At 37.0% G+C, this 23,500-nt stretch overlaps 1 protein-coding gene across 4 annotated transcripts in view; it reads right to left on the bottom strand.

The window, feature by feature from the left end:
- Positions 1-2,471: 2,471 nt before the first annotated feature.
- Positions 2,472-23,500, bottom strand: part of LOC143260463 (uncharacterized) — a 138,749-nt gene continuing 117,720 nt past the window's right edge. For all 4 annotated transcript variants that reach the window (XM_076525928.1, XM_076525927.1, XM_076525929.1 and 1 more), the window contains exons 4-5: positions 7,684-7,994; positions 2,472-2,882 (exon numbers count right to left, since the gene is read on the bottom strand). In XM_076525928.1, the coding sequence (XP_076382043.1) occupies positions 2,487-2,882; positions 7,684-7,994 (707 nt within the window). In that variant the 3' untranslated portion in view covers positions 2,472-2,486. The remainder of the gene's footprint in view (positions 2,883-7,683; positions 7,995-23,500) is intronic.

Raw genomic sequence — 23,500 nt, 5'->3', positions numbered from 1 at the left:
TTTTAGCAATAAACGCGTATCGTTGCCAAAAGTCTACGTACAACTTTTTTTCAAAATAAATACTCGATATTATTACCTAGATTTTTTTATTTATTCTTTACGTAACCTTTGACTATATTCCTATAGAAAACGATTTTTTAAAATTAAAAACAAAAAATCATGCATTTAAGGGTTAAGTTATTCAAAATGTGAGAGGGTTAACGGTACTCTGGGAATTTCTTAGTTTTTCTTTTCCAATTTATTATATAAGTTACTCTGACTTTATGAAAAAGGTCTTATTTTCTCTGTCGAAATTCGCTCTCATTGAGAAACCGCAGCTTATACCTACACTTATTCCGCGCTAGAGAAACGAATTTCGTTGAAACATGAAAACAGAAAAGTTAAATTTTTTTTGCCCACAAATTATTGTTTACCAGAGCGTTGCGCGACGCTCGCCGCAGACTTCTGGATGCGCGATTTCGCGGGCCGGGCATACAGAGGACAGACGTCGATCGCATTAAGCGATGCTATCTCGATTATGTGTGTCACTGGGCACAAAGAAATGTGACAGACGCCGGAATTCACGGGCACTCGACCTTTTTCGAAACTACTGGTCTTTAACCCTGCCATTTGTTTCGTAATCCGAAACCGCCTCGCCGTTTAATTAGCTTGCTCTAGAGTTGTTGCCTTTCCTTGACGAACAACCGACCAATTTTTACACATTTACATTTTTACACATTTCGTTGGTCACGCAGTGTGCTGATTTTTCAGCAGATTCTTTTACAAAAGGTAGATCCTTTACTCCAATATCAGAATTATGTTTCAGGTTGACGCATGTGAAACGTCGGATTTTTTTCAATTAAAAAATTTTATTTTTTTTAAATTAAAATTAATAAAAATTATGAAAATAAAAATTGTCTACATCGATTATATCATAATTATATTATATATTATATTATATTATATCATATTATATTATGATATAATATAATATTTATATATTATAGTATAATATAATATAATATTTATATATTATAGTATAATATAATATATTATATTATATAATATATATATTATATTATATTATATAAAATATAAAGTACTATAATTAAGTAATTGTTCCATTATCTGAACATTGATGCCATTCTGTTAGCTCGGTAATCGAGATTATGCTGCAGTATTATTTAAAGATAATTTAAAGATAAATGCTATCCTTAGAATACATTAAACATGTGAAAATAGCTTGTATTAGTGAAGGATCTCATAAATAAGTTTTCTAAAACATGTACATAAAATCGTACATATTTTTAAAATCTCATCTTTGCATTAAACTGCAACGACAATCTTGACAGGTCTGTAAATAACATAATTATGTATCTGGTTTAAAAACAAGTTCAATCTTGAATTTTCAATTTTATTAACAAAAATCCCATCGATTTTGTGGAATAGTTTGTTGCGATTTATTTTTTGTGGCTTTCAATTATTTACTAAGGGAAATGTAATTAACCATATATTATATTACATAAATATTTATATATTCTATTATATAAATATTGATATATGTTTTATATTGTATATATATATATTTATATAATATTTGTATATTATATATATATATCTCCCTAATTGACGCTCAGACTGTGCAGAAGAGGAGATACTTATATAAATATATATATAAAAATATATATACATATTTATTATATTAATTTATATTATATATATAATATACAAATATTATATAATTACAATTATAAATATATAAGTATCTCCTCTTCTGCACAGTCTGAGCGTCAATTAGGGAGAATTCACTGTATTTCTTCTTTTCATTTGAAATAAAACGATTTGGCCAGGTCTGATCATGCAAGCGAGCGCACACGGTGTCCACGAAAAACGAATCTTTTCCTTTGTTCTCGTATTTATCGCTTCTAAATCCTGCACGGAAAATCTGTACCGCACGCTGTCCGTCTCTTTTTAATTCGAATTTGCTGCCGTACGTATACTTATGGAAATACGTTTTTTGTGCGATCACCTTGCACGTGTCTGTGTCGATCATTTAAATAATCCGACTGTCGGGGAAATCAAGTCATGATTACCAGCGCTGATTAGTTAGCCTATAGCGTATCTTCTCTCATTAACACGTTCCGTGTCAAGCCATTTTTGCCTAACTTGTCGTTCAGGCCATTTGATGTTTTGCCTAAAGATTGATACATTATCACAAAATATTTCATTATATCATCAGTAGATAAGTAGTGATTGCCCGAATCAACCGTTTTTATGCAGCTCTTGCTTGAAAGAAGTCAAACATTGTAATTAATAGTTATCGTGTATATAACGATTAAACAAATTTATGTGCTTTGTTCTATACAGCATTTTTTACAATGCCTCTCATCCTTTTGGTGGAAATATATTTTATACAATCAAATTTCTCACAAAATCTATGTCTTCAGCGCTTTAAATAAATATGTCCGCGTGTACCATTTATGGTACACGTGGCCTGATGGTCAAGTTTAACGTGTACCATTTATGGTACACGTGGCACGGAACGTGTTAACCGACATATTGAAATATTCAATTAAGAGGTTCTCCACGGCGGTAGCGAGACGGTTTCCGCGCGGCGTGGAATAATAAACATTCCAGAAAAGCTGCCGGGGGCTGATCATCCCGGAGACAATCAAACGAGTACTATACATCAGACGCGTACGTACCTGGAAGGAACGATGGTGCGGATGATGAGGATGATGAAATTGTGGTGTGTGAATCATGTCGCCAGTCTCAGGATCCTCGCACCTGGATGACTTTGCGACCTCGACGTTGCTCGAGGTTGTAACAGCCGTTTCACCCTTCGCGGTCTCGGACTCTTCGGCGGTGTCCTCTTTCTTCTTCTTCACTTCCGGCTTCGTTTCCTACGTAAGCATCCTCTTTTTTATTACCACCGACGACGACAATGTCACAGCCTTGTCAACGACAAGTCCTCGCGACAAGATTCGCTTCCCGTTCTCTCTATCGCGAACAGACACACCGGTCTCAATCTGGATTTCATCTGCCGCGAACCTGGCACAGACCCGATCAATTTTTTTTAATAACAACCCTCGGCAAAAATTGTTCGAACACCTTTCAAATCGCGACGTTCTTTTCAATACTGGACCAGACGACTCGCTACATTAATTATAATTAATTACGATCTGGATATGAACTTAGCGAACTGGATGTGTACATAACAAATGACATTATCTTGACATAAGCTTGACATTACTTTTTGGCGTACACGCGGTTTCGATCAGACAGTAGATTTTTCGTATTGTGACGTCAGTTGTAAGGGATTTGAAAAATCATATTTAACGCTTTAACTTACAAATTTGAACGTTTTACGAAGTTAAAGTAATTTATTTAGTGGAATCTAAATCTCAAAATTGAGATATGTTTGAATATATCATTCATCGTCATATCATATTATATATAATATAATATGTTTGAATATCTCAAAATTGAGATATTTTTGGAGTTATAGAACGTTCTTATGTGCAGGTAAGACGAATGGGGAAACGTAGGTGGGATCTAAATAATATAAATGAGTAAAATAAATAAGTAAAAATAAGGGATCTAATAAAATTTTTCATTTATTATCAAAAAAAGAAACTACAGAGGAAAAAATGTTATGTGGAAAAAAGTTTCCGATCATTAAGTTATTAATATTTTGTTACATTACCACGTCCTCGTATGACACTTTTAATATCGTTGGAGGATTGACCTTGCTAAGTTTTCACAATCCTTAGGTGAAATTTCTTTCCACGACAATTTTGTCATAAGTCGAAGTTCCTCTTTAATTTTTGGTTTTTTCTCGTGAATAAATTTTTATTAATTTTGCCCACATGTTCCCGATTGAGTTCAAATGGGGACTGTTCGCAGGCCACTTCAACGATGTAACATGATTTTGCTCTAAATAGTCTTTTATGCTAGTGTTGCCATCTTGGAAAATGAAAGAAACTGAAGAACTTCCGAGCCACTGCTTTATGCTTGGAATTAAAAAATCTTCTAAAACACATTAGTATAACATAATATATTTCCGTCGTACAACTCCATATCATATAAGATTGCGGATATTTTTATTTATAATTCATGCGATTTTTGTTAAATTTTTCGTTAGATATCCGCCAAACAAAAATTTTCCCTCGTCATCCCCTGCTCCAAGAGACAAACACGAAATTCTGTCGCATCCACCATACTCCCCAGACCTAGCACCCTCCGATTATCACTTGTTTCTCTCTTTGCAAAACTTTTTACAGGAGAAAAAAATTCAAAACTGAAGCTGACGTCAACCAAGCACTAGTTGAGTTCATCGCCTCTAAAAATAAATCATTTTTTTTTAAATGGCAAAGTATATTCTATATATATATATATATAATATATTCTAATATCAAAGTATATTCTAATATTCAAATTCTATATTCTAATATTCAAAGTATATTCTAATATTCAAATTCTATATTCTAATCTTCAAAGTATATTCTAATATTCAAAGTATATTCTAATATTCAAATTCTATATTCTAATCTTCAAGGTATATTCTAATATTCAAATTCTATATTCTAATATTCAAATCCTATATTTTAATATTCAAAGTATATTCTAATATATTCAAATTCTATATTCTAATATTCAAAGTATATTCTAATATTCAAATTCTATATTCTAATATTCAAATTCTATATTCTAATATTCAAATTCTATATTCTAATATTCAAATCCTATATTTTAATATTAAAAGTATATTCTAATATTCAAATTCTATATTCTAATATTCAAATTCTATATTCTAATATTCAAAGTATATTCTAATATATTCAAATTCTATATTCTAATATTCAAAGTATATTCTAATATATTCAAATTCTATATTCTAATATTCAAATTCTATATTCTAATATTCAAAGTATATTCTAATATATATATATGAAAGTATATTCTACAATAAATATTATTAAATATATGAAAATTGTGTTATATTTCAATTCGAAAACGGACAGAACTTTTCGGTAGACCTAATACTTTGCACCGGTCCAATTTGCGTGTTCCTTATACCACTTTAAGCCTTTCGTCCTGCGTTCCTTTGTGAGCAAAGGTTTCGGTTTTTGCCTTTCGAAACAAGAAGCCCATTTCGTTTAATCGATTTTTAACAGTACGGTCCAGACTCCCGAGGTCCACCGTTCATTTATTTGTTTTGCATGTTGCTCTCGCCACATATTTTTAACAATTACACGTAATTTCCTATCGTCTTTTCTACTTGTTGCACGAGGACGACCACTTTTCTTACGGTCAGATACACTGGCCCTGTTTCATTATACTTTTTCATATCACTTATCGTGCTCCGACTACATCCTATAATTTCTGCGACTTCTCTTCGATTATTACCTCGCTTGGGAAGTTCAATTGCTCTTAACTTTAAATCGTTTGAATACAACTTACACGACGGCATATATTGCGTACGTCCGTTTTACTTATCCGCTGACAGAAATGTTTTGTATTCCAGACGCCTCGGCGGTAAAAGCGTTTGTTTATACATTTTCTCACAGGCGCGCGAGTTGTGTTCAACGCTTGCTTCCTTCGCTTTGAGACATTCGTAGAGCTAGTTGTTCGAACTACGATCGGAAACTTTTTTCCAACGCTTGTAACTGATCGGGAACTTTTTACCACATATTTTGCTTTCTCTATGGTTTTTTCTTTTTTTTTTTTGATAATAAATGAAAAATTGCGTTCTTTCGTATTCATCTACGTTATTTAGATCCCACCTACGTTCTACATTTGTCTTACCTGTGTGTAAATGAACATTTTATGATTCTGAAACTCGAATATCCTTTGTAAATTTCGCGTAAGTGCATATAATCGAGAATTTTTTGCCACGGGTTGTACTATCGAATTTTCATGAAAGAAATTTTCAGAATTAGTTAGTTTATCTTTCTGTCCTATATTGATTTCTTTATATTTGGCGCCCAAAAAATATATATGAGAATTACAAGATTCTTTTTTATGTAAATAATTCATTGCAGATATTTCGGCTGATCTAGATTTTTGATTCTAGAATTTTCATAAAAGATATTTTCAGAATTAGTTAGTTTTTTTTATGTAAATAATTCATTGCAGATATTTCGGCTGATCCAGATTTTTGATTCTAGAATTTTCACAAAAGAAATTTTCAGAATTAGTTAGTTTATCTTTCTGTTCTATCGATTTCTTTATATTTGGCGCCCAAAAATATATATGAGAGTTACAAGATTCTTTTTTATGTAAATAATTCATTGCAGATATTTCGGCTGATCCAGATTTTTGATTCTAGAATTTTCATAAAAGATATTTTCAGAATTAGTTAGTTTATCTTTCTGTCCTATATTGATTTCTTTATATTTGGCGCCCAAAAATATATATGAGAGTTACAAGATTCTTTTTTATGTAAATAATTCGTTGCAGATATTTCGGCTGATCCAGATTTTTGATTCTAGAATTTTCACAAAAGAAATTTTCAGAATTAGTTCGTTTATCTTTCTGTCCTATCGATTTCTTTATATTTGGCGCCCAAAAATATATATGAGAGTTACAAGATTCTCTTTTTTCTGTGAATAATTCATTGCAGATATTTCGGCTGATCCAGATTTTTGATTCTAGAATTTTCACAAAAGAAATTTTCAGAATTAGTTAGTTTATCTTTCTGTCCTATCGATTTCTTTATATTTGGCGCCCAAAAATATGTATATGAGAGTTACAAGATTCTCTTTTTTCTGTAAATAATTCATTGCAGATATTTCGGCTGATCTAGAATGAAGATACACGGTAAGTTATGTTCTATATATTAATTTTTCTCATAAATGTATAAAATTCGCAATCAACTGATCACTCAGTGAAATATTAGCTTCCCATTTTCGGCTTCGTTCACTAAATTATTAGGTCGGCGCACATGAAATGCCGGGCTTTTATTATACGTAAATATCCATGTTCCTGTTTGTGTTATGTTGTTGTTTATGACAATCACTTTTACAGTCTTACCATCGCCAAAAATAATTTCTTCAAAATTCTTTAATTGTTGTCATTTATATTTATAATTATTTATATTTATAATATAATGTATTCGTGTTGCGACATCGCAGAGATCGCAAAAAAATACGGTTCAAAAATTAAACGAATTAAAGTCTGAAATTTCGCAAGGTTTAACTTATATTGTTTCTGTAAATAATGAGATTTCGTTGTACAGAGTCGAATTGAAAGGCAAATCATTACGTTGCTCGAAAATTGTACAGGAACCGATAAATAAAATATTTTGTGTTTTTATTTATGCTAATATTATTTATATAATTATTTATATAATATTTAATTTTGTTAATAATTAAAAAGCGATGCCACTTCAACATGAATACATCGTGTCGCCGTATCGGCGACGTCCGAGGTGCAAAGGGTTAAGATCCCTACGGCCTCTATTTCTTGAAAATTGCTTGAAAATGATTATTTGTACATTAAAAGCTCGTCGAGAGAAGTGTGTCGAAGCGAATGGATCATATTTCGCCGAAATGAACATCTTTCGAAGAAAGACAAGAAAATGTTCGTTGTTCGTTTCAAAATCCAACATTTCATATGCACGAATGTGATTCCATGGTGTCTTTCGACGAACAACGTGTCGACGTTTTACCATATCGTGTAGGTGCAATGAGTGTAACGAACCTCTGTTTGAACCTCATCGAGGTCAACAAGCTGGAGCGCTTCTTCGAGATTGAACCCGTCGGAGAACTCGAGGGTGTCGTTGTTGAGGAGACCTTCAACGCCGGCACTGCCTAAGAGGCCACCTCCGAGTAGATCCGAAGGGAAATCATTCTCGAGCTCTAAGGTGTCGGTTAATCCCAAAGAATCATCTGTTAACCCGGCTAGAGGATGATTATCTAAATCCAGCGACGTGTCTCCGAGCAGCTGATCGTCCTCGTCGGCCTCGTTGCTTCCGCTGCCGCCTTGATTGCCGGAGCTGAGAATATATTCACCTGTAACACACGCAAGCACACACGTGCTTGAATTGAGCGGTACGTACGATTTGCAAAAAAGAAATCGGCGCGAAACCGTCGACCGAGTTTTCGAAGATTCCGAACGCTTCTTCCTTTTTTTCTTCTTTTTTTTTGTTCTTTATCTTTGGTCGGACGGACGGCTTTCGTTGTGTAACTCGCGGAGGGGTTGCGCGCGAATAAATTATTGGTTGATGACACGTAAGCGAGCGTAAACAGGTTCGCGTGCACAAGTACGGTTCACGAGGATCATTTAAACCCATTTAATTGTTTCTGAGACAGTACGACAACACGCGATGGACTACGGTTTCCCGATTGTCGGCTATTACATTCCGGAATTTTCTATCGTCGGAAATTATTTCGAGACGTGTATCGCGTTGTCTTTGCGGACAAAAAAAGAACGGGAACACACAGAGTAACGTTGGAACTCGCGGAGCAACGTCTAAACGTCGTTTCTACCACGATATTTTTCGATGCACGGTAAAATTTTCACGAGTTCTTCAAAATCAAACGTTCGCGTCGACTCAACTTGCACGTTAGACCAGTCCGAATCAGATAACTTTTATTTGTAACGAACTTACTCCGTTGCAATGAACGAACATTTTAATAGTTATAAATAGATCGTGCATCTTTATACGAGACAAAGATATTCTGCGTCGATTATGAAATATAGAAATCAAGTAGATAATTTTTCCTTTCTTTAATAATTTCGATAGATTCGAAATAATATATTGACATTAGCAAATTCTTTTCATTTTATTATCACATTCGCCTATTCAACTGTGCATAAAATCGACTGTTTAATGACGAATGCCACTCGGACTGTTATTCGTTTGCAAAATTTGCCGAAATCGACAATGTTTTACTTTATAAATTATAAGAATCACGATTTTGCGAATTCAGTTAGCAGTTATTTCCGAGAGGATAATGTTTATTGTAGAGGAAAATGGAAATTAACTTCTGCATGTAATTCTATGTAATATCGACACTGCTACACTGCTACAAACCTTTCCGTATTAGATGAAGATCGTAGTTTTACAAATTCTCAATCGAGATAAGGGAAGGAAACACGACATTGTCATTCGTACAAACATAGCGAACGAATAAGAGCCGAATGTTATCCATTATTATTATTAATACCGTGTCGTTTTCAACGCAACAGAGGGAATGCAGCGACTGCTTAAAAACCTAACGGACGATACACTAAATTACAGAATCTTCGACTGCTCTGTGAAAATGCCAATACGCTAAACTCGATGAAATTTCAATGTTGAAAAGACGCTCCGCAATTGTTCGCTCTCAAAAATTATTTTATGATACAATCGTTTATTTTCAAAACTGTTCGAAGGTGCAAAATCTACCGCAATCGAAACGCGCGCACAATTTTGGCCGCCCAAAAAATATTTCGTTGCACGATTATCCGTTTATTTCGAAGATTTAAATTGCGGACGATAGAAAGAGTAAAAACGATAAAAGCAAACTCGGAATTCCTGCTTCGCTACGGTACAAAATCCACCAGAATTAAAAGAGGTTCGCAATATTCGCAATCCGCGAAATATTTGGCCACGCAACTATTCGACCGTTTCGAAAATTTATACTGCGAAGGGTGAAAAGGGTGAACAATAAAAGCGAACTCGAGATTCCTTCCGGCTTCGCTACGGTACAAAATCCACCAGAATTAAAAGAAGTTCGCAATATTCGGAATCCGCGAAATATTTGACCGCGCAATTATTCCACTGTTTCGAAAATTTACACTGCGAAGAGTTGAAAGGATGCGAACGTCTAAAACGACACCAAAAGAAAAAACGTACGATTTCTAACGAATCGTTCTTCGACAATTTCGACGGCTCCTCTTCAATCTCAACTACGTTGCATTCGAAGTCGGCTGATAAAATTCCGTTCTCGCACACAGCACGAGTTCTACGATCCCGACGGTGCCGTACGCGTTTGTAATCGTTGCATCGTTGCACAAAACGGTTGCAGACGATTCTCACAAACAGCGAATATAACACGAAGTCACAAATCGCGGCCGCGGGTCACCTGGACGCGGCTCATCCCCCCGGTTACACAAAATCGATCGGCGTCGAATTCGCGTCGGAGTCTTCGAAAATGCGAAACTTCCGAGATGAATCTGTTACGCGGCGGCGAATACCCTCGAACACGGGCAGAAAATTCGAGGATAAAAATCATTCGAGGATGATTCGACTAAACCGGATTCACTGTGACTCGGCTAAAGCTGTTCATCTCGAGGCGCGGCACTTGAGAACTGACTGCAGCCGACGGACAGGTAAAATTTTGGAGGAGGGACAGGAAAGGAAAAAAAACGTAACTAATTGAGGGACAAAGGGGTGTTGTTGAAGATCCACCTGCTGGTCTGAACAACCCCCACAATGTTCCCGCCCTACGGCCAATCGCGCGTCCCCGTTTCTACCCTACTTCATCCCTCACGCACGCTCCGAACACGACCTGGCCGGATCGTTCGCCTCTCCGTCGCTCTCCAAACACGCAACGCGCTCTTCCAGAGGCCCTGCTTTTATGCTGTTCTTCGTTCTTTCTATCTCGTGCAAATTTAAATTTTCCAAATAAATGGGCAATCGTGTAGCTAAAGTTAATCGTTGTCGATTTTGTACCGTAGCGAAACAAGAGTTTCCGGAGTTCGCTTTTATTGTTCACACTTTCTTTGTTCTATCCCCTGCAGTTTAAATTTTCGGAACCGACGACTAATTGTGTAACTAAATAGCGTTTCAATTGTAATCGATTTTGTACCGTAGCGAAGCAGGAAGGAATCTCGAGTTCGCTTTTATTGTTCACCCTTTTCACCCTTTGCCAATATAAATTTTCGAAACGGTCGAATAATCGCGCGGCCAAATATTTCGCGGATTGCGAATATTGCGAACCTCTTTCAATTCTGGTGGATTTTGTACCGTAGCGAAGCAGGAATCTCGAGTTTGCTTTTATCGTTTTTACTCTTTATATCGTCCGCAATTTAAATCCTCGAAATAAACGGATAATCGTGCAACGAAATATTTTTTGGACGGCCAAAATTGTGCGCGCGTTTCGATTGCGGTAGATTTTGCACCTTCGAACAGTTTTGAAAATAAACGATTGTATCATAAAATAATTTTTGAGAGCGAACAATTGCGGAGCGTCTTTGCAACATTGAAATTTCATCGAGTTTAGCGTATTGGCATTTTCACAGAGCAGTCGAAGATTCTGTAATTTAGTGTATCGTCCGTTAGGTTTTTAAGCAGTCGCTGCATTCCCTCTGTTGCGTTGAAAACGACACGGTATTAATAATAATAATGGATAACATTAGGCTCTTATTCGTTCGCTATGTTTGTACGAATGACAATGTCGTGTTTCCTTCCCTTATCTCGATTGAGAATTTGTAAAACTACGATCTTCATCTAATACGGAAAGGTTTGTAGCAGTGTAGCAGTGTCGATATTACATAGAATTACATGCAGAAGTTAATTTCCATTTTCCTCTACAATAAACATTATCTTCTCGGAAATAACTGCTAACTGAATCCGCAAAATCGTGATTCTTATAATTTATAAAGTAAAACATTGTCGACTTCGGCAAATTTTGCAAACGAATAACAGTCCGAGTGGCATTCGTCATTAAACAGTCGATTTTATGCACAGTTGAATAGGCGAATGTGATAATAAAATGAAAAGAATTTACTAATGTCAATATATTATTTCGAATCTATCGAAATTATTAAAGAAAGGAAGAATTATCTACTTGATTTCTATATTTCATAATCGACGCAGAATATCTTTGTCTCGTATAAAGATGCACGATCTATTTATAACTATTAAAATGTTCGTTCATTGCAACGGAGTAAGTTCGTTACAAATAAAAGTTATCTGATTCGAACTGGTCTAACGTGCAAGTTGAGTCGACGCGAACGTTTGATTTTGAAGAACTCGTGAAAATTTTACCGTGCATCGAAAAATATCGTAGTAGAAACGTTCGAAACTACAATTAACAAATGAACGCGTCGATACTGATTTCTTAACTTGATAAAAATCGGAAAGATTTTCCTAAACAAATTTCCGTGAATATCCTCTCAATTAGATTGATCTCGGAGCAGGAGGAGGATAAAAAAGTAACTCGAGACGGTCCCAGAAATTTCGACGGTCGGGATCGTCGTTTTCCTTTTTTCCTTTGCAGTACGATGTTATTAGAGATAACAATCTCATAAAATAATAACTCTTAGAAGGCCGTTCGGATGCGGACAGGTCGGTCAAACTGAACGACAGACGGGTCGACAAAAGGAGGAAGAGGTTTTTGGTTCTTTTGCTGGTCGTCAGTGCGGTACCTTGAGAAAGGAAGATCGCACCTTTGGAATGGCTATTACATTAACTAGTAGTGGCGGCCATTGTCTGGTCCAAATGCGGGGCCGACCGCACGATAATGGCCGCCTTTAATTTGGGAACTCCCAGCATTCCCATGCCGTAGAAGGCAAGGAGCTTCAATTTTGAAAAAGGCGCAAGAAATTTTCAACTGCCTTTTCGAGAGCCAGTTTAATCTGCAGAGTCGAAGCGTACAATCTCCGGTAAAAAGGACCGGAGCCAAAAAAAGAAAGAACGGAAACGTAACGTGCAAGTATAATTAAGACGATCTCTTGACGACTGCAAATGGTACAAAATTTGCTCTCGTTTCGGGTATTTTTAATTTACATTTACATTTGACACTGTTAACGCTCTCAATTATTGTGTTTTAGTTAACGAGCCTGATAAAGCGTTATATTTTGAAAATATAATATTAACTAGCTAGAACTACCAAACCAATCAAAATGACTGGTCTTGATTAACTATTTCTCATTCAAGTCTTAGAATTAACAATTAGAGTGGAGGCATTAAGGATTTTAGTAATTCGTCGAATACAAACATGCTAACCGAATTATGGTTAATTCTGTTATTTATAAGCAGTGCTTTGATCGAACATTTTTCTCAATATATTTTCTCCAATAACAATTAAAATTAAGAAATCCAATTTTTCCACTTGAAACTACAAGGCTGTCGTTACTGACTTTTTATAACGAATTTTGCGATAGCTATTTGTCTTGTATGTCAACAATCATTTTTCTTGCATAATATTTATTTGAAGAATATAATATGAAATCGTTTTCGATGGTTCCCAGTGTGATCGAAAAGTGATACAATTTATTGTCATTATATATTTTACATTCTTGCGTTATGAAATCATATATATAAGATTCAATATTAATAATATAATATATATATAATATAATATAATATATATAAGATTCAAACAGACTTCAATAAATCTGAATTTATGTTTCTCTTCTGCAGACCGTCGAAACTTCGTCGCAATTATTCTCGTTAAATCAAATGTCGATATCTTCAATTAATCCATAATAATATATTATCCATATTTGCACAAATACTTAAGAATAATTGCACGGGAAAAATTATCATCGCGTATTCCAGTTTTTTTACAGCATTCTACTCGTATATCGTGCGTACTACCACAGTAAAAACATTTAGGGAATTTTGAGAACATTGTTTCATTATCTTCAATTTATCGGAGCTATTAGAAATTATCAGATATAAATGTCCTATAAATTAGATATGAATGTCCTATAAATTAGATATGAATGTCCTGTATAGCTGCTGTCAACTGCATCAACTGGTACAAACAATTCTTATTTCGTTTTATCTATTTGCCAATCACTCTCGGTTTTTCATAGAAAACTATTGAATAAATTTCCTGATTCAAGCACGGGTTACAAGAAAAATGGCGAAAGGTTTAAAATACAGTCTCTCCGTCGTCGTAAAGCAAGTTAGTTGCTTTATTGAGCTCGTTAGGTTTAGTGTTAAACTTCCTACAGCGAGTATAGAAATCCCACTTTTTGCGTCGAATTGTTCTCGGCGAAGTAACTTCGACGCAGCTGCGAAAGGATCAGAGTGCTGCGACGGGTTAACCCTTAAATGCATATTGTTGCCAATTGTCTACATTCCAGTTCCACTGAATTTTATTCAAAAACCTGAGTATGCGCGCTTCCGAACACACGTTGATAACAATAGACGATAGACCGTGTGTGAAATAAAAGACTCGACATTACTTTTGGCGAGTAAGTTATATGTTTTTTGACATTCGAATGCGGTGGGTGATAACTTCCAGGTTGCAAAGGATTTTCACGGACCGAGCGCATCGAATGCAAGGTTGCTTCGTGTCGCAACAAAAATCGCAATCGCTTTGCCGCATTTCATTTATAAATAATGTGAAAATTCCTGTACTAATAGATAATATAAATACGTGACCATTTGTTTACGTCTACGATAATTTTAGCAATAAACGCGTATCGTTGCCAAAAGTCTGCGTACAACTTTTTTTCAAAATAGATACTCAATATTATTACCTAGATTTTTTTATTTATTTTTCACGATTTTTTAAAATTCAAAATAAAAAATCATGCATTTAAGGGTTAAACTCGAGGCGAATTCCAGGAGCAGAAACAGAAGTTGCCGGAGTACCTACTCTAGATCTAATCCGACGATCGACGGTCGAGAGAGTTAGGTTTCTGCTCCCGACGCGCAGCGGCGAATTTGCCCGAGATCGTGGACAATGCTAATAACTTGGTAATTATTGGTTTTTTACTAATAATATATACATATATTATATATTATATACGTATATAATTATATACATTATAATAAAAAATAAATTATAATATATATGTAAATATTTACCATAATATGTAACATGTTATGGTAAAAAGATTCAAGACGTTCACCATATCTTGATGAAAAAGCAAAATAACGAGAAACTAATCATTATACCGCATATCTTCCTTGATACCATACAACTTCTGTTTGGAACACGCACAGCAATTTCTCCCTAATTCGCGCTCGGATTGCCTACAAAGATGGACAATTTGGGAGGAGGAGATACGATTGTTCGAGTCTTGCGGCTCGTTTTCACAGTTACCGATTGTTAACACCTATAAAAATAGAGACGCGAGGATCGAATAATCGTATCTCCTATTCCAAAAATTGTCCGTTTTTGTACGCAATCCGAGCGCGAATTAGGGAGAAATTACCGTGTTTTCAAGCAACGAACTTTTCGCATGTGATCGAACGCTTCGCACAAAAATCCGTATGAAACGGAGAAAATGAATATCGTCGATTCTAAGATAAATCTATCGAGATAACTATGCTGGTATTTAGTTAAGCGTATGACATAATACGATTACTCAGAAGTTCGATAACTCAGAAGAGCGCAAAAGTAAATCCGACGGAAATCTGTTTGGTAATCTCTAAGGTGTATCTAATAAAAAAGCACACGGCCAGATGATCCAGCTTGATAAACAACTGTTTCATCGACTAAAGGCAGAATCGGAATATATTATTAATTTAAGACCTGTCGATTAAGATTACTCGCTGTGCATTAGCATTAGAAACCAGGAAGCAATCGGAAAGATATCGGTGTTGAAAAGGTTCACAGTGTTGAAACGAACGATTTCCTCTTGGTGCAACTTTCAGACGGCCGCGTATTGGAAATCAGTTTCGACGAAAAATTATGCGCCGCTCACGTGTAAATAAAATCCGGCGTATACAATTTCGAAGTGTGAACAAAATTTCGTCGACCGACGATGTCCATGGTTTCGGGCGGAACGCCCGCATTCTTCGACATCGTCGGCCAAATCGGTCGAAATTTTCAATTACAGTTTCATCGAATCTTTAATAAACGATGGCAGCATAAGAAAAACACGAAGCAACGAACTTTACATTCGCATTATTTGATTGATCGCGGCAATTAGCAGCTACGATAGGGCCGAACGCAATGGATATTTATCTGATACGGTCGTTAAACGATGAAACTGGAATGAAATCAGAACGTTTCTCGTAGACGATCGTTGTTAATAACGCGTAAAACGTTGACAACTTATAAACGAATTGGATGTGGGCAATAATCATTTCAAGTGGAGCAACAGGAAGACAAAAGGATTCGAATTATCGTGACGATCGGATTAACGCGCGTTCGAATCGAACCTAACGCGAATGTAAATGCCATTTCTTCGAGATTTCCCCGTGCCACGATCGCTCGTTAAAGATTCAACGAAGTTCCAGCGAAGAAATGTCGACGATAAATTTTGGAGCCGTCGGTGTTCGAGGAAATAGGCGTTTCGTTCCACCGCGCGGCGTGCAACGAGTCCGAACAGTTGCATACTTTCGAGACGCTAAGCGAGAAGCAAACGTCTCCGGGGGATGAATCTCTTCCGCAAGGGAATTCGCTCGATCACGGTGCATCTAATGGCAGCACGGTTCCCGATCTTTTTTGATTCCACGGCTCCTTTGAACTCGCGGGCTGCTGGCTTTTTCACGGAACACGGGAACGTCGACAGATCATTTCTCACATTTCGCGCGCGCCTAACGACCATTTTCTTTTCTTCGGAGGGCCGCCCGAACCCGCCGCGGCCCTTCCCCGGATAATAATAATAATTCCTGCGTTACTCGACAAAATTTTCGGACCCGGTGACCCTCCGAACGGAATCGTGCCGGGAAAAGGTGCTGGGGGTGCTCTGGTGGCTCTCTAATACTCTAAATGCGATCCCGCTTCCAACGCGGAGAGCAGAGCGGGCCCCGGGCCCCGCGTGTGCGCGCACGAGAACGACACGAAACGAGGAGAATCCTCCGTCACGAATGCGCCAGCACGATTGTCCTATCCACCGGATGATAAATATGTCGAGGCAAATCTTATTTGCGGTCCTTGACAGTCGGCTACCAACGGTCGGCCCTGCACCGACACGCTCCATAATGTCGTTTGACATCTCATTTCCACGATTGCCTCCGCTGCCAGACCCAGCGCCGATTTATTTATGTGGTTCTGCGTCACCTGGCGCGGCCACAGTTTCAGCCATGATTACGGCCATTGATTCTTCGCTCCTACGCTCATTGTTGACCGGTGACCGGTGGTGACCGAACTCCTCCTCGCCGGACCTCGTTTCGCAGAATTTATTGGCCGAGATGCTCGACAAACCGATCTCGGCGAACCATTTCACGGGCTAAAGGGTCGCTCATCAATTTATGGAGCCTCGCCCTTGCGTTTGTGCTCTGCTGCGCTACTTTCCGCGACTGCGTTCGTTGCACCCACTTGTGATTGGCAGTCATTTGGCAGGAGAAAAGAAGAGGTTCTCTACGTGCACACTGCTGGCTCGAAGTTTTTAATCAGTTAGCTGTTTTTCACGAGTATGTTCGTCGTAGCATAGAATATTGCTGTTCCCTCGTGACAAGTATGTTCGTCGTAACACAAAACGATGCCATTTCTTCGTCGAGTATTGGGTTGGCAACTAAGTAATTGCCGATTTGTTCGATGAAATAAAGAATCTTTTTTTTCACTTGGAACGAAGTTTAATCTGTAATGTATTTTCCATTTTGTTCGATGACCTTTTGCCGTCTCTCCAACAACTTGAAAATTCCACGCTCGTAGAAAGTCTGATCCTTTTCGGCCAAAAACTGAGTTAAGTGAGATTTTACAGCGTCGTCGTCGTTAAAAGTTTTACCACGAAGGGAGTTGACCAGGGATCGAAATAAGTGGTGATCCGATGGCGCGAGATCAGGACTATATGGTGGGTGTAACATCGATTCCCAACCGATATCCATCAATTTTTGCCGAGTGGACAAAGACGCGTGCGGCCTAGCATTGTTCTGCTGGAAAATGACACCTTTACGATCGACCGATTCTGGTCGCTTTTCCTTGACCGCTGCATTCAATTTGTCCAGTTGCTAACGTTCACGGATAATAAAAAATAACGTAATAATAATAATAATAATTTTATAATACAACATTTACGGATACCATAAAAATGGGAGCGAGAGACGCCTATAACTGAAATCGGCAATTACTTAGTTGCCAACCCAATAATTGTATCTCCTCTTCCCAAAATTGTCCATTTTTATGCGAAATCTGAGCGCAAATTAGGGAGAAATTACTGTACTCGTACACTTGGTAACATAATAATAATAATAATAATAATAATAATAATAATAATAATAATAATTTTATGATATAACATTTACGGATATCATAAAAATGGGAGTGAGAGACGTCTATAATTGAAATCGCCAATTACTTAGTTGCCAACCCAATATATGTTCGTGAGATACTCGTCGAAAACGGCTAACTGGTTAAGTTAAACGGATAAGGAAATGTTAGTAATGAAATGAAAAATAGAACAGTCATTTAATTGCAACTTAATTCTACAGGGTGTCCCAAAAATGTCTCGCAACGCGGAAATGGGGAGTTCCCGGGGACATTTGAAATAATTTTTTCGTCAGCGAAAATGCAATTTCGTGGCTTTGTTTGCGAGTTATCGATGAAAATCAGTGACCAATAAGGTGCGAGACAGCCCAGCCAATGAGCGCACGAAGCCCAGTTCCGCCCATTGGCTCCGCCGTTTCGCATAAATCGAGCTCGTCTCTTATTGGTCACCGATTTTCATTGATAACTCGTAAACAAAGCCGCGGATTGCATTTTCGCTGCGGAATAAATTATGTCAAATAACCTTAGGAACCCACCGTTTCCCGATTACGAGACATTTTTGGGACACTCTGTATATTACAATAGTCGCACATATAATTTTCGAAGAGATTGCAACAGCTAACTGGTTAATGTTGATGGAAAGATGGAATTGTGCAAGAACAATTGCAGCTGACGGATGTTTCAAGGTAAATTGATGTTTGGATGCGTATCTCGTACCGATTTGTGCGAACGTGATTAGCGCGAGTCCATTTTGTTCGAGGATGTGGAAATGCTGGTTTCGGTGATTTTATTTGATGCATGAGAAAACACTGGAAAATTGCGTCCAAGATTAACGAAAGCAATTTTTCTTTTTGTAAGATTTCATTTGTACGTCTTAAACAGTTCTTGCGAACTGAATAAACAGGTTTGTGTTTTATTGGTAATTTTGTTGGCGATATGATAATTAGACTGCGGGTTTTTCTAAAAAAGAACAAAAATTACTTGGACTAATTGCAAGATAAAGGAGCTGGTTAGATATTTACTTTGTTTCTTAATCATTTTAACGAGTCGCAAATGACGCAGCCGTCTGTTGATATTCTTTAAATGTTTTTACGATTATGTATTTCCTTTAATCTCATCTTTTTTAAGTTCGATTCTTAATTTACATACATTTCTGCAGCTACAACCATTCGTTTATCGTTATTTTTTTACTTCGTAAAATTGTTCCATTTGCAACTAGCAAAATTATCGATATGGCGTTCTTATCGAATCTTCGTGTCGAAATATAAACGAATTTCATTTGTTTGTATGTACTGTATACGTTATTTTTTGAAATATTTCTTCACCTAAACCTCTGATACGATGAAAATGACTCAGAACATTGAAAAGATCGAAAACCAGGCGCAATGGTTCTAGTAATAAATAAAAATGAAAAGACTAATAGAAAATAAGTTTTATCGATTATATTCAGTTAGTGCTCTTCAACCTTCTGCTAAAATTGATGTTTCAGCATCCAATATTTCGTGCCATAACTTATCCACTACCGTCGGACCGATTCGGTAATTGCCAAAAACAACTTCCAACCACGAAGTACACGAAATTCTCTGATGCAAAAGTTGTCCTAATTCAGAAAGCATAAAACAAAATTATCTAACGAGTAATAATAGAGCTACCATAAGAGCTAGCGTGTCTTAAATCGTTGCCTTACAAAATTGTGTTAGGCTCACGATTAAGACTTCAACTTGAATTTAACAAACAGAAATACCTGTTTCTTTATTCGGGTGAATTCTAGTTAATCAATGACACGATCATCGAACCATACATCAAGTTACAACAAGTCCGGGCAGAGACACGAAGCAAGGAGATGATTAATTAACGCGCTATAATTTTCATCTATACGTGTCCAGAACTGTAAAATAATGTTTAAATTTGTTTTACTCGCGAAAAGAAGAGAAAACTGACGTGATTCGCTTCCTTCATGATAGAAGCTCTTGCGCATGCGTAGAAATATTCAATATTATTTCGAATTTAATAAAAAACAGTACGGTACAGTTCGACACTCGGATAGCGGCGGTTGGGTTCGTTTGGACCCAGAGTACGAATATTGTTAACTCGACAATTGCTTTCCGACAATTAGTTTCAATTTTTGATACGTTCCATTAAGGTCTGTAGAAAAACTTGTCTAGAAGCAGTGTCCTAAAAGATATGTAATTAACACTATGCCGTCCGCAGATCTTAGATACGATTCTTTTGTGTGACGTCGGCATAATAGCTTGGAAATGTTAGATTTTAAACAAAAATTTCGAAGATGGCGGTAATATAAATTCCTGAAATTAAGATATGTCGTCCAAGAATTTTCGTACTTAATTCTTAGTTAAACAAGCACGATGCTATAGTTGGTTCGCTGCCTTTTAACAGCCAAGAAATATAGTTCAAATGTTATTTCAGTTTTTCAACCCTTTGCACTCGAAGCCATATTAACTGTAAATTTAAATCGACCTTCCCGACTTACGGTATTTCCATTTTAATGACAAAGTGCATTTTATGCGCATGAAATTGAGTCTTGTGACTCGTACAACAGTTAGACTTTTAACAATTCCTTACACGTAAGCTTTGTTATTATAGAAATGATCTTGGAACGTGGTGTAACAATTTTCGTGGTGCCTCGGAGTCACCACTCGAGTGCAAAGGGTTAAAATGCCACCAAAGTGGTACCACCGGCATACGACAGATAGTTTTTGCATGGCACCGGCGTGGTGTCACCGGACGGCATAGTGTTAATAACTACGATACAACTATATAATACAACTGTAATATTGATAACTACAATGTCAAATGATTCTGCTTATGTGTTTTCGTAAAAAAAGAACCACCGTCCGAGTGTCAAAACTCTTTTTCCTTAATTTATACACGGACATGGAGAATTAACCCACTTGCACTATAACAATGAGTTTAGACTTACGACGAGGTTCTCATACACCATCTAAGAATGAATATTATTAATATTATTTCAAATGAAAAGAAAAAATTTTAGATCTTGCGTTACCGAACTCTGCGAATGAAAGTAAACGAATGCATGCATTTACAAAAAAACGTTAACTCTTTAATAATCCTAGCATGCTTGAGAAAGGATACAAAAAAATGATGTCCTTTCAACAATGATAATAATGTTCGTTTACAATCTTTCAACCCTTTGCACTCGAGTGGCGACTCTGAGGCACCGCTAATATTTGTTGTATCACCTTTTAAGGTAACTTTAATATTAACAGAGTTTAGATTTAACAAAATTGCTAAGAAACTATAACTGTTGTGCGAGTCCCAGAGAGTCAATCTCATGTGCATAAAATGCATTTTGTCATACAAAGTAGAAATATTATAAGTTAGAAAAATGATTCTATATTTTCAGTTGAAACAGCTTCGAGTGCAAAGGGTTAATATTTTATATTTCTGCATTACTAAGAAATTGTTGAGAGAGTAACGGTTGTGCATTTTGTCATATAAAGTAGAAATATTATAAGTTAGAAAAATGATTCTATATTTTCAGTTAAAACAGCTTCGAGTGCAAAGGGTTAATATTTTATATTTTTGCATTACTAAGAAATTGTTGAGAGAGTAACGGTTGTGCATTTTGTCATATAAAGTGGAAATATTATAAGTTAGAAAAATGATTCTATATTTTCAGTTAAAACATATAAAGTAGAAATATTATAAGTTAGAAAAATGATTCTATATTTTCAGTTAAAACAGCTTCGAGTGCAAAGGGTTAATATTTTATATTTCTGCATTACTAAGAAATTGTTGAGAGAGTAACGGTTGTGCATTTTGTCATATAAAGTAGAAATATTATAAGTTAGAAAAATGATTCTATATTTTCAGTTAAAACAGCTTCGAGTGCAAAGGGTTAATAGTTTATATTTTTGCATTACTATATATATATATAAGTACCCGAATGTATTATTCGACAGTATCGTATAAATAAATATATCTCGCTGGAAAAGCTAATGTTGACTTTTTCTAACACGGATACAAAATCACCCTCCCTCAACCCTCTTAGTGGCAACCGAGCAAAGTCGCGTGTACCTGAGCGAAGGATACCGAACTTGTTTCGACATAGTTATGAAAAGAAATGATACAAATTTCTCGTAAAATTTGTTAATCAGAAAATTCCTAACGAGAATATAAATTACGAAACAGAACCGTTATTTGAGCCGTTTATTTTGGAAGTGGCATATAAGTCACTTTGTTTTGAAGTCGATATATCTCAGAGTTTGCGTTTTATCGCGTTTCAAAATATGGATGCTAACATTCGAGAAGATTTACTTGTACTTGTTAAAATAATTTCGTATAAACATGACAAAAATCACCACTTTTCACTACGGTAAAGTGACTTACGCCACTTTCAAAATAAACGGCTCATTTACTGGAACTACTAAGAAAACATTTTCTCAAGTGCATAGCGCGACCCTTTCCGCGAGAAAGAGAGAGAGAGAGAGAGAGAGAGAAGGTAGATCAGCTCTTCCAATACCTTAAAATAAATGCTACGATCAAGGAAATTCCAAGGAAACATGACCGCGAAAGAAATCGCGGCGCGAACGGCGAACCGGTCAGCCGGTTCGTCGCACGATCGGCAACGCGTCGAATCGCGATTACTATAGCTAGAGCGAAGAGAGATCATTCCGTCGGGCATACCTCAGTGGTCGCAATCCGTGGCACGTGTAATCCACAAATGGCGGCGAACGAACAAACGATCACACAGAAGCGCGTCGCGAGTTTTCGCGAGTGCGAGTCACCAAAAAGAACCGGCGCACAACTGGCAAAAGTTGGGGTTGCACTTGTACACAACACTCGAAGCAAACGGAGTGCGGGCAGGATCTCTATCGCGACCTCGCAGGATCTCTATCGGACCGAGAAGAGTTTCCACGTTGCACCACACGATGCACCAGAGTAATACGTCTACGAATAAAAGGAACGAGGGTTCGTTCGAATTGTCCAAAGCGGCGATTTCGAACGGCCGATCCGAAGGGGGTTGCTAGCGAATCGTTGGATCACCGGCGGCTATTCGGCGGCTGCCGGAAACACCGTCGACATGCAAGAGTGTCCCGGGGACGAGGCGGAACCGGAGTAGAACGACTCGAACGGCGTTTCTTCTCTCATGGTAACACGGTCATGTTCTAAGGCTGACTTTACGGTCCGACCTCGAGGGAAATCATAACAGCGGTCAGTGCCAGATGATTTTGATGCGGGCACAGCATGAAGTCGACTGATAGTCTATCGCGTAGCAAGGCATTGCTTAACCACGTCCACGACAAGTTTTGCGCCCGAGAGAGCGACGGGCTCTCCCGTTAAAAAAAAACAAAAAGAAAAACCGACCAATCGCGACGGGGTTGGTTGTTATTCCAATATGGCTGCCCCAGACAATGCGCGATAGAAGGCTGTGCGAGAGAAGGGAGGGAACGGGCGGCTCTCTCTCCCTCTCCCCCTCTTTCTCTCCT

Source organism: Megalopta genalis, chromosome 13 (assembly GCF_051020955.1).
Source record: "Megalopta genalis isolate 19385.01 chromosome 13, iyMegGena1_principal, whole genome shotgun sequence".
NCBI lineage: Eukaryota > Metazoa > Arthropoda > Insecta > Hymenoptera > Halictidae > Megalopta > Megalopta genalis.
This window is presented reverse-complemented; position numbering and strand designations above follow the sequence as displayed.